This window comes from Xenopus laevis, chromosome 3L, assembly GCF_017654675.1.
Source record: "Xenopus laevis strain J_2021 chromosome 3L, Xenopus_laevis_v10.1, whole genome shotgun sequence".
Classification (NCBI taxonomy): Eukaryota; Metazoa; Chordata; class Amphibia; order Anura; family Pipidae; genus Xenopus; species Xenopus laevis.
In genome coordinates, this window is record NC_054375.1 from 52926299 (window position 1) to 52938617 (window position 12319).

Sequence of the window (12319 nt, forward strand, 5' to 3'; positions counted from 1 at the left end):
ACCTCTTATAATGTCTTCTTCTGTAGCATCTGTAACAGAATTACAAAAGCTATATTTATTACAGAGGTCGTAGCGTTTCAGGACAGCTGCAGCTGAAGGATTGTAAAACAAATGAAAATAAATATGCAGAAATTTCTCCCCTGGGTGGTTTTGCGGTTTACTTTAGTTGTTTAAAGCACTGTTTTTTAGGAAAGACTATTGGTGCATCTTTTGCTCTGCTATCTCCTGTAGTGACCCAAGGATCATTATGTGTATATACATATCTACCCTTTCTATATGTATAGTAAGGACTTCTTGATCAATTCCCTCTTCCAGGAAGTTCCACAACCAGTTTTCCTAGCTCGAACTGAAGCTGAATGGACTGAAGAGGAAAAGAAGCAATTCAAAGAGTATGAGAAAAAATGTAAGGACCTCAGTGAAGAAAAGGAGAAGTACAGTAAGGTAAAGACCATGTGCTAGTTAAAAATAGTAATATTTTCTGTTTTATGTAAAATGTAAAGCATCCTTAATTACAAAATACACATACAGTAACTCCAGAAATCCTGGAGAAATAGTGAACATATGTTTAAAGAAGCGACTATCATGGCAAGTTTATATGAATTCATATAATCATATATATATATTTCATAAAAAATACTGTATTTGTTGCTTTCGCTATGTGAAATAATTAATATTGCAGGGTCTAGCTAACTAAGAAAGTAGTAATATTAAAGGGATCCTGTCATCGGAAAACATGTTTTTTTCAAAACGTATCAGTTAATAGTGCTACTCCAGCAGAATTCTGCACTGAAATCCATTTCTCAAAAGAGCAAACAGATTTTTTTATATTCAATTTTGAAATCTGACATGGGGCTAGACATTTTGTCAATTTCCCAGCTGCCCCTGGTCATGTGACTTGTGTCTGCACTTTAGGAGAGAAATGCTTTCTGGCAGGCTGCTGTTTTTCCCTTCTCAATGTAACTGAATGTGTCTCAGTGGGACATGGGTTTTTATTATTGAGTGTTGTTCTTAGATCTACCAGGCAGCTGTTATCTTTTGTTAGGGAGCTGTTATCTGGTTACCTTCCCATTGTTCTGTCGTTTGGCTGCTGGTGGGGAAAAGGGAGGGGGGTGATATCACTCCAACTTGCAGTACAGCAGTAAAGAGTGATTGAAGTTTATCAGAGCACAAGTCACATGACTTGGGGCAGCTGGGAAATTGACAATATGTCTAGCCCCATGTCAGATTTCAAAATTGAATATAAAAAAATCTTTTTGCTCTTTTGAGAAATGGATTTCTGCTGGAGCAGCACTATTAACTGATGCGTTTTGAAAAAAAAAAATTTTTCCCATGATAGTATCCCTTTAAGGCTAGAAGTGTGTGTTTCAATTCTACTTTACTCTTTCTTGTGGGTGTGTTCATGGGGTTCTTCTTTCTGTTCTCAAGAGAAAATCTTTCTTTTTTATAGGTTCTGGAGGCAGAAATGAAAAAAATGCAATTATCTGTAATTGAAACCACCCAGAGTTTTGATGATGTCTTGGCCAGACTGTTTGAAAAGAAGGTGAAATCAGAGATGACAATTTACCAGGTAATGTGTAATAATTAGAATTATATTTAATGCCTGGCTGCCCACACAGGAACAGCACTTTCATTTGTGAAAAGTGGGTGGCTTGAATACATAAAATATCTGATATTGTTGTCAGAATTAAATGTAACTGTGCACCTTTGTTAAATTAAAAGACCCGTGAGGGTATTCTCATAATCTCATGGGTGTTTAAAGCTATCTTTTTCAGGTTAACTCCTCAGAAATAGATCTTTTGCAATAGACAAACCTACAGAATATATATATATATATATATATATATATATATATATGCACAGTTTGTTCAATGCACCATTGGCTCTTCTATTGTGATGCCAGCAACACTGCCAGTCATATTTACACCGCAAAAAGCAAACTATCATGGATTTACTAAACTTTTGGGAATCTACTTTCAGTGGCCAAAACGGCCTGGTGCTGTTTATAGACTGGTGGATCAAATATTGTCATGTATATGGAATACAGAGACATATGTATAGTATGCTGAGGATGTTTTCTTTGCATAGCCCTTTGTAAATTACACTATGATGGTTTTTGTAAATTTGTTGACTTTGTAAATATTGTTTCCCTCAGGAGGAACTGAAAATTAATAATCTCCTTTTCTCGCTTCTCATTGAAGAGGAGATAAACACAAGAGTAGCACACTTAGCTTATATTCTGGATAAGAAGCGCAAACAAAAGGTGCGTGTTGGGCTATGATTTCCTTTACAATAAAATGGGTGTATCCTTCAAAGAAGACCCAGCCTATAGGTAAAACCTTTACTGCATGTTGTACTTTCTTAGAATTTAATGCCAACTTAATTTGCTACATTTAATCTCAATTTTCTATCATATGATGTGTTTTTCTAGTAATGCCAATGAAGATTGCCCTTGTTAAATAGTAACTCACATTTCACATGTCATACCGTCATAATTTATTGACTGTTTAAAAGGTTGTCACTATATGCTATGTTAGTATACTATGATAGTATGCTAAGTACATTAATTCCATTTGTATTAATTACCTCTCTCTCTTTCCTATGTTGCATTTTTAGAATCAAACAGCAGAAATAGTCAAGTCTTTTAAATCGCAAGTAATGGCATTTAGGGAGTCCTATGACAATCTGGTAGCTGAGGATAAGGTAAAGGTGCTGCTTGTTTCTTTTTACTGTTTGAAGATTTATAACACTAGCTGTGTGTTATATGTGTCTGTTAACTTTGGTTTTAGCTTTTGGACCGTGGATTTAAGAAGGAGTTTTCTGACATTACATCTTACCAAGTTGATCAACTTTATAAACTTTACAAACGAAGACCAAGGTAATTAAGTGTCCTTATTTTTATTGCACGATTTTCTGCTTAGAGAATAATTTGTATTTAATTGAATGTAACTGAGACATTTTAAATGCCATTTCCTACTGGATGTTACTGACCATCCAGTCTGAAATGCTGGACTATATGTCAGAATTGCTAATTCAGCTTAAAAAAAATAATAAAAGTGTTACCTCTAGTACAGTGGGAGCATGTGGGGAAAAATAATATGTTAAATATGTTTTTCCTGTTCTAAATAGTATTAGCAGTGTTCCCTTCTGCAGTGGGCAATCCTACTGGCTTCTGTATGACAAATTCTCATATATTCAATATATGTTGGGGTGTAAAGTTGGCCATAGACTCAAAAATCCACTCGTTTGGCGACATCGCCAAACGAGCAGATCTTTCCCCAATATGCCACTAATGGCATGGCTATATCGGGGGTAATTCAAACGTACGGTCGTATGGCTGAACGATCGAATTACAATACGCCAAGGGGCTCCGACGGGTCGGTCGGTTAAAAATCAAACCTTCCCGATTGATATCGTGGCCAGATATCGATTGGGAAGACCCGTCGGAAGCCCCCATACACAGGCAGATAAGCTGTCAAATTGGTCCAAACGACCGATATCGGCAGCTTTATCTGCCCGTGTATGGCCACCTTAAGTAAAACATGCATCACCTGACACTGAATCTCAAGCTAGAAACCTTGGTTTTATTGTCCGTTTCAGTTTCTTGGACATATAGTTACACTGTCCCTATATACTTTGTGCAGCCATAGATGGCCAACGAGAATAGCTGTTTGGATTTGTGCAGATTTTAAAAAGACATTTATTACATATTAATTCAACTGATCATACTTATGATAACTGGCCTAATGGAGTGCCTTTACTGGCTAATTTGTCTCACTGTGTGTAGTCAGACTGGTCAACAATCTGCCTTTGGATGGAAAAGATAGATCTCCAACTGTGTATTTGTAGAATATAGAAATATTCATCTTTATTCGTTGTGAAATGCAGGATTACAGGGCAGGCTTCTCATTTTCTTTATTTGGTTTTCCAGAGTTCAGCGCTTAAGGACTCAAGCAGACAGTACAGCTCCTTTTGGTGAGCGACCAGGATCAGCTAAAGCATATAAGGATTCAATTGCTTTGCTAATGCATGCTATGGATGAACTTGACACCCCAGAAAATGTGCCTGAAGGAGTGGAATTGCCAGTGTGGCAGCGTTTCTGTCTTGCAAGACGATCAAAGATAGAGTATGAGCAGCAGGTATGAAGCGCATGTCTGGTTTTTTTTTGCCCTATATGTTTTTATTTATGTTTTTTTTGTTGTGCTGATGACTTGTGGTCTGTTTCAACTTAAATAATACTATTGTCAGAATAAACAGTGTTTGTGTACAGCTTAAATCAATGGGTAAAGAATTGTAGTTTGGGTAAAAAATGTGTTTAACTTTACTTTGTATAGTCACTTTGTGTTTTTACAGGAAGCTAGTTATTTTCCTGGTACAGTGTACAAATGTAATGGTCTCTATTTTTTTCAGAAAAAAATGCAGTCCTGTTTTGCTTTATGGCAAGGATTCTAGGTGTAGACTCGTGGACATGTGTCCAAAAAGACACAAGGCAGGACCATGTAGGGTACCTGGTCAGTTATAGTAGACCATTATTTCTCCCTATAAGGAGAAAAAAGTTGTTCTAAAAATTGAATCTGCTGAAATCATGAGACTTCTGAGCAGGCAGATGGGCAGATGAGGGAGTGAGAGTTGCAGCTCCTCCTCGCTTCTCATGTTATTGATTCCTTTGATACACAAAGCAATGTCCTGTGGCTATCTATCATGGATATCTAGTTAGTAATATCCATCTGTTTAGCCCACAGATAACCTTGAGGTCGGCCCATGTAAGGCCATTTTTATCAGTAAGACTAATCAAACCCCAGCTGCTTTGATCTGGTATGGCCACTTGCATGCCTACACAAAAAGCCCCCAAACATGCTAGAAAATATACCTAAATCAATCAATTCACAGGATATACCACCTCATGGTAAAGTGTTATTTATATATATTCCCCCTGATGGTATAGTACAGCCCCTTATGCTTTTCTGCACCCATTTCCTTTGACCAGTCTGTGCTCCTTACTTATATAAATACCTACACATTACAGCAGTCAGAATAAAATATAAGCATTGCCCATGTCAATTTCACATTACTTTGTGTAGCAAAACTTTACCTGACCAAGATTTGTATCAACTATTTAAGAAAATGTTTATGTTACTTACTAGCTTTATTTATTTAGGTGAAGATCAAAGCCCTTGTCTTAGCGGAAATGCAGGCATTCCTAGATAAGAGGATAGAAGAAGATGAGAAGATGCGTCAGGATATTGAGAATTTCATGCAGGAACTCAATGTGTAAAATACATTATACATTTCTAATTATATTATTCTATATACTGTATTTGGCAAATCTCTATTTTGTTTAAACAGTCATTACAAAACGAGAATGCTGAGTGACATTAATTCTGCAATATAATAACTATATATTTTTATTGTCTGTAGTAGTAGCCCTGATGCAACAAAATGACAGCTTAAGTTGATCTTGGCCTAATACTAAATGCTAGAAAAAATATATGTGAACCATATATATATTGCCCAGTGCTGTTAATTACTATATTTTAATAAAACTCTCTTGATTTAGGCTGCGGAATGAAAAAATGAAGTTTCAGCTAGACTTGACTGTCCAGTTCCTTCTTAAACAAGGCCAAGTTGAGCTGGAGAACACAGATTTAATTCCCAGTTTCGAAGACGCCATTCTTCTTCATAGAAGTGTTATTGAAGATTTAAACAGCACCATAAAGGTCAGTTAAATGTTTAAAAATAACTATTCATACCAATGCTGCTAGAATGGAAAGTCACAAGGCTGATGAGTTTTTATTGGAGCAGCATGGTTGATGGCAAGAAAAAAGATAAGATAAAGACAATAATGGCCAGTGACCACAATTAAAATCTTGTAATGAAAAAAAAGGTGTGTGCCTCTATAACAACTGCTTTGCTCTGTTGACTGTAATGTGAACAGCTGCTGCACTGTACATTCCCTTACTGAAGAGCACTGCACTGAAGACTTCAATTTATGTATTGGGTTCTGTCACGGTATCAAATCGAGGGCCAAAAACAATAAGACTTCCAAACAGCCTGTTTCAATCTTGTAACATCTTATCATTGCAAGATGTTAGAACATGGCTTCTAAGGAGCAGACCCTGAAACATGACATGAAATGGAAAGAAAAAGAAAGTGGTTTAAATACATTAAAAGCCTTCCTAAAACACAAGGTATTCACACACCTCATGCAACACAGTGGAATATGTGTAGAAGGTGAGTGTTAGTGCAAAGATACAAGCTAGCTAGCACCTGGGGACACCCCAGGAAGGGACAGGCAAGAAAGGTGAAGAATTCTATGATCACACCACACAACAATGTCTCCTGTTGTTACAAGTGAACTGCATTACCGTACATTCATTAGCATCTGAGCTTTATGAAACTGTAGCTAGAATATGAAGACAGCAATATCTTTTGAGGAATAATTAAGAAATTTGATGTAACAGTAATCTATCAGTAATAGATTTTACATACCTTTGAGCATAATTATATAAAAAAAATTATATATATATATATATATATATATATATATATATATATATATATATATATATATATATATATATATATATATACTGTTTAGGTTTTTAGACTTTAAAACAAAGTTGACAGATGTTTTCTACTTTATGTTTACCTTTACCTATGTTTATCTTTCTATATTTTATGTCTTTTCAGGGCTTGGGGGAACAGAAAATTGCAAGCATGGTTGAAAGTAAAGATTTCCGAAAAGGGATTTTTCAGCTGGAATGGGAGCATAGGAAAATACGTATGGAAATGGAAGATTTGGAAAAGAAATCTAGGGACATTAGCTTGCTTCACGTCTCAAAAGAGTTCCAAGTAGTAAGTTGTTATTAGTGTTGTAAAGTGCTGTAGCAAGCAGTGTCGGGGGACTTACTGTATTTTTTCCGACTGTACACAGTCTGCCAAAATTACCAGCAGGTGGCTCTGTTTTTACAAAGTCATTACATAATCAGTTTAAAACTGTCTCATATCTTGAAAGTGAAAAAAAAAGTATCTTGCAAAAGTGCTTAGAGGAGAGTTCAGAAAAATGTTACCCTTATTTGTTTATAGGGTTTATATTACCTTTAACTATTTGCTACACAGGATGAGTAAAATGATCTAATAGTATGTTATTGGAGGTATTTAATCTTTTTTTTAAATGTTAAAAGCGTGTTCAAATAATGTACAAATGCTATTTTCAAAGAAAAGGGTCAACTGTTAAATGTGGTGGGACTATATTTTACTAAGCTTCAAAAAAGAATAAATTTACTCATTATGTCACAATGCTAATACAAATATAGCTCAAATACACACAGGACTGCAGTGACATTATTTGGGATTGGCATAACTGGGACTCTGTGGATCCCCGCAAATTAGTTTCCCACAAGGCAACTCTCCATGATGGAACCTTACATTCACTCGCTTCTGCAGTTCCATTCCTCATGCACTTGTACTGTCTTAGGTCTGTGCTCTGGTAACTGTAATTCTCTCTTCATTCTAACTTAGTTCCTCAATGAGCAGAATTATGACAAGCGCATGTCTGATCAGATACAAGTCCTAGAGGAAACTATCAATGCTCAAGAAAAAGTAAGTAGAAGTATATTAGCCATTGTGAATGACAAAAGCACAAGTTTTCCTGTTACTCCTTATTAAAGAAGCAGTATACATATTTGGTGACTACCCAATTTGCCTCAGAGTATCTCTGCATATTATAAATGGAAGAGGTTGCGCCAACACAGATGCATGGAATTGCTTATTGCTGAGTTGTAAATAAAAGGCTGACCAAATGCAGAACTGAAGCAGAGATCTAATATGCATACTGATATTTGAGCTGAATTGTTATAAAACCAAAATGAAGGGGCAGATTTATCAAGGGTCGAATAGTGAATTCGAATTTTCGAATGTCAAAATTCACACACTTTAATTTTAATCCCCTATTCTAATGTGAGATGTATCACATCTCGACCATGGAAACAGTCCTAATTTGAATATTCACCACCTAAAACCTCTGAGTCAAATTGTGAGTATAATCGAATTAAAAAAAATTCACCTGAAATTCGATCTTTGATAAATGGGCCTCCCCATGTTTTGATGTTTATCGAAAGAGATATGAAAACAAGGCTTGGATACCAGTTGATAATATAAAATGCAGTATTTTCTCAGAATCACAAGTCTTAGATTTTGAGCTCCAGCAGCAACAGTTATTTACAATCACCATCAATTATTTAACTAGATCACCAATATTCCTGTATCTCCAAAGAAAGATCTAGGATGAAAATACTTTTATATAGCAATGTTTTCCATTAAAGCAAGGGCAAAATGTTTCATGTCACGGAAGATTCCCAAAATACACAGAACCTGTTAAAGCATTGTTTGAAAAATAAAACCGTCCCATTTCAACCCATAGTTGTCCAGTGCAGATGGCCCAAAACTGCATTGTAGGTGCAAAATGAGTCACCACTGAGAATTGTATCTCCTCTCTAAAAAACAAGAAAACACCTTCAGTTCAGCAATAGCCACAAGCAAAGCTAAAGGAATTAGGCCTTCTGTTTACTGAACTGTGTCATGCTCTTTAAATGCAGCAGAAGCTACATATCATTACTTTTCTCTTTCCAGCAACATGGCAAAAATGTGAAGACCTACAAAAAAATTCTGAAGGACCTAGAAACACATATAAATAAAAAGATAATCGCTAACCTAGAGCTTGACAAAGATCTGCAGGAATTGCTGGTTTCTTTTTCTGAAAGAAAGCATATTTATGATGTAGTTGGTGAGTAAAATATAAAGTGTACATTTTGCATTATCTACTCAATGAATAAAGACTTTGTATGCAGTTTTAATTTAATAGACACTATGTAGAACATACATGTAGAACAGACCTGAAAAATGAAGGCACATTTATATTCTAAGACAGTCTGCCCTTGGTCTTATTTATTTATTTATTGTTTGTGGGTTTTCTATTGTTTAGTTTTTTTTGTTTTTTTTCAAATGTTGTGCTCAGCAGCTCTCTAGTTTTAAATTTCATTAGTTATCTGGTTGCTATATCTTAGCGACCAGCCACTGGTTTGAATCACAGGCTTAAAATTAAAAAGGACTATATAAAAACATAAGTAACAAAAAAATTGTAGACACACAGAATAATAGTTTTTGGGTACCAGTGCCAGCAACCAGATAACCAGACAGCTGAAAAGTGTTAGAAAATGAAGGGAAATGATTTTAACACTATAAAAAAAGAAGACTAATTATTTAATGTATTAAAGGTTAACTTACTTTTGAGCTACCTCTTTAAACTAGTAGACTCTAGTCAGCGAGGTATAGATCCAGAATTACGGGGAACCCAGAGGACTGGGCGTACACATTATTTGTGCAAGCCCACTGTGTAGATACTTTTATCTGTAAGCATTAGTTGTACCAAGTTAATAAAAAGGAGAAAAGCTAGCTAGTACCTCTCAACCTGAGTTTGGTGCAGGCCAATCTAGCCTCTTCATGCATTATAGCCAGTTTACCTTACTATTTCTATATATATTTAACTTTGCTAGTGAAAAATATTCACTCCATTCTGATAACCTCTTTTTATTTAAACAGGTGTAGAACAAAGCACTGAGAAAGCTGCAAAGGAAAGATATATGGAGATTATTCAACGGCGCAAACTAGTAGATCTTGCCAAGATTCAAGCCCAAGAGATCCATGAGCTGAGAAGTGAAGTAGATAGACTGAGGATGAAAACATTTCCAGCATTAGTGCAAATGGAATATTAATATTAGAATGCACAGCATTGCACAGGAAATACAATTGTTTGTTATCCTTATCCCTAATCAAACAATTTGAAAATAATATCAGAACCAACTGAAAAGGTTGCTAAATGGTAATAAATGTAAAGTTCATTTAATGAAAAGCTTCCTTCTAACGGATGTGGAGCTAAATAGCTAAATATATTCCATATCTATTGACCTTTTAAGAATTTGTTTTATCTGCAAACCACATAAATTAATCTGAAGGTTTTTGGTATAATCCTGTTATACTGTGCCTAACTTTGTCATATTGCTCTTTTAATATTCAGTATGTTTAATGCAACAACACACAGTTTCAAAATGTTCATTAAAGAAAGGAATAACCAGCACTGTGACTCATGTTCCTGTGTAAAGACACAGGAATAAATGAGTGAAACAGAACAGAGAATAATAAAATGCTTAAAATGTGACATTTGTTTCTGCTTCTCATGCATGATTATAAGGACCATGTGAGGCTAAGCAAATACACTTACTTATCCTCAATTAAGTACAGGGGTGGTCGCCCAGGACCCTCCAGGTGTTTGTATTATACAAAAGTAGTTATTTACAATTGGCACACCATCTCGAGGGCTGTAGGTTGGACCACATCTGATGTAAGAGGGATTTTGCAGTCCAGCAGCAGCACATAGGCTGGAAAGCTTCTGCAATTGAGTGAATGACAGATGTCACATTGAGCATATTATTTTTTGAAGGGTTCTCACAAATGGAAACAAGGAGGCTGAAGCAAAGAAGGACCTATGATTAAGGGATTTACTACCGAAACGCGTAAGGTTCTACAGCAGTAACCCCAATAAAACCCTTTCCAGAAGTGCCGTCTGCCTGTTTCGAGTTCATTGGATGTTCGCAGTGGGGACACTGTTCGACAGAGCACCTGGTCAGGAATAGCGGTGAGCAGTAGCGGTCCGTTTTCTTTGTTCTCTATCTCCTGAAGCAAAGAAGGATAATATACATGGAAAACACAGGAGTTTCCAAAAGTACTGAACATGGGGAGAAAGAAAGAGCAACTTACTTTCTCAGCAGCTATAGCAGACAATTCCTATAGCAGTGGAGGAGGATAACTTTTGGAAATGAAGATAAGAGGGCAAGATGGCAACAGTAATATTTCAAATTCCCTCTAAATCCTTGCTAGGTGTGTGGGCAAAAAAACATTTTGTGGACAGAATTATGTGTACTCTAAATCTGCCCTTTTGTGATCTCCAGCCCTGCCCAAACCTTTGGCTTTTATACCAACATCCAGCCTTCTATAGAGGTGTTATACAGGCGCAAACATCATTATTGGACGTGGGATATGCCTGGTGATATTACTAAAGGAGCCATGATATGTGCAGTGATGTCACAATGGGGGCAAATAACTATAATAAGTCCTCACCACCTTCCCACTGCCATTGTATCTTCTCAAACCCACACCACCCATGAGTGGTAAACTAATATTTTGTGTGGGTTTTGGAACAGTCAAGTACTAAATTACATGTGTGCTTAGTAGGGAGCAAGCCCTACTATCAAACAAAATATCAATATCAAACAAAATATCTTTATTCCGAAGTATTTCCAGTATTTTACCGGCCTGGCCAGTAAAAATGATGGTTAATCCCAATGTTATTAATAGGGAAAAATTATAAATATATAGGAAGGCCAGTATTTTTTTCCGGAAAAGGTGGCAACCCTAGAAGTAATACAATAATAAATCACTCTGTGCACTTTCCATCTGGGAAGCCACTGTCTTAAACTGATCTCTGCCTTCCTATATATTTATCTTTTTTCCCCTATTAATAACATTGGGATCAACCATCATTTTTACCGGCCAGACCGGTAAAATACCATCCAGTTGGCAACCCTAGCACCAACTCTTTACGACTCATTTATCAATTAGGGTTGCCACCTGGTCTGTATTTTACAGGCCTGACCGGTAAAAATGATAGTTGATCCCAATGTTATTAATAGGGAAAAAGATAAATATATAGGAATAGGAAGGCCGGTATTTTTTTCCAGAAAAGGTGGCAACCCTATTATCAACACTTATCAAATTTGCTCCTGGGCAGTATCCCATGGCAACCAAACAACTTTTGTATGTATGTATAACTTTATTTGTAAAGCTGTGTAGGGAGGAGCAACACTGTACATTTCACTACACACAGGGAAGACAAGTAACATACTACATATACACAAAGTACACAGAGTTTAAGTGTGATGTGATAAGACACAATAGGAAGGAGCTCCCTGCCCCATAGAGTTTATAATCTAATTAAGTGATTTTTGCCTGAAAAAAATGCTTATCAGTAATTGGTTGCAGAACGTTACTACCTATGTGCACATTTGCCCAGTATTGATAAATGAACCCCCAACTAGTGAGTTCAGCCCCCACAGGAGAGAACTGTATTGATTCTATCAAATGGCGGCTTGTTGTGACGCGATACTGTGTAGCAAACGAACAAGCACAAAGGGAGCGCCTTTATTTACTCTCGGGGGAGGGGTTACAGCAGTGGACACCGCCTATTGCACGCATGCGCATTGTGGTC

The 12319-nt window shown here is 36.4% G+C and overlaps 1 protein-coding gene across 1 annotated transcript in view; it reads left to right on the plus strand.

Moving 5' to 3' along the window:
- cfap43.L (cilia and flagella associated protein 43 L homeolog) overlaps positions 1–10213 on the plus strand; it is a 54558-nt gene extending 44345 nt beyond the window's left edge. The window contains exons 27-38 of the mRNA XM_041586225.1: positions 316–441; positions 1448–1567; positions 2153–2260; positions 2614–2700; positions 2787–2875; positions 3929–4136; positions 5156–5268; positions 5555–5714; positions 6688–6852; positions 7519–7599; positions 8629–8782; positions 9598–10213. Of these exons, the coding sequence (XP_041442159.1) occupies positions 316–441; positions 1448–1567; positions 2153–2260; positions 2614–2700; positions 2787–2875; positions 3929–4136; positions 5156–5268; positions 5555–5714; positions 6688–6852; positions 7519–7599; positions 8629–8782; positions 9598–9770 (1584 nt within the window). The 3' untranslated portion in view covers positions 9771–10213. The remainder of the gene's footprint in view (positions 1–315; positions 442–1447; positions 1568–2152; positions 2261–2613; positions 2701–2786; positions 2876–3928; positions 4137–5155; positions 5269–5554; positions 5715–6687; positions 6853–7518; positions 7600–8628; positions 8783–9597) is intronic.
- The last annotated feature ends 2106 nt before the right edge of the window (positions 10214–12319 follow it).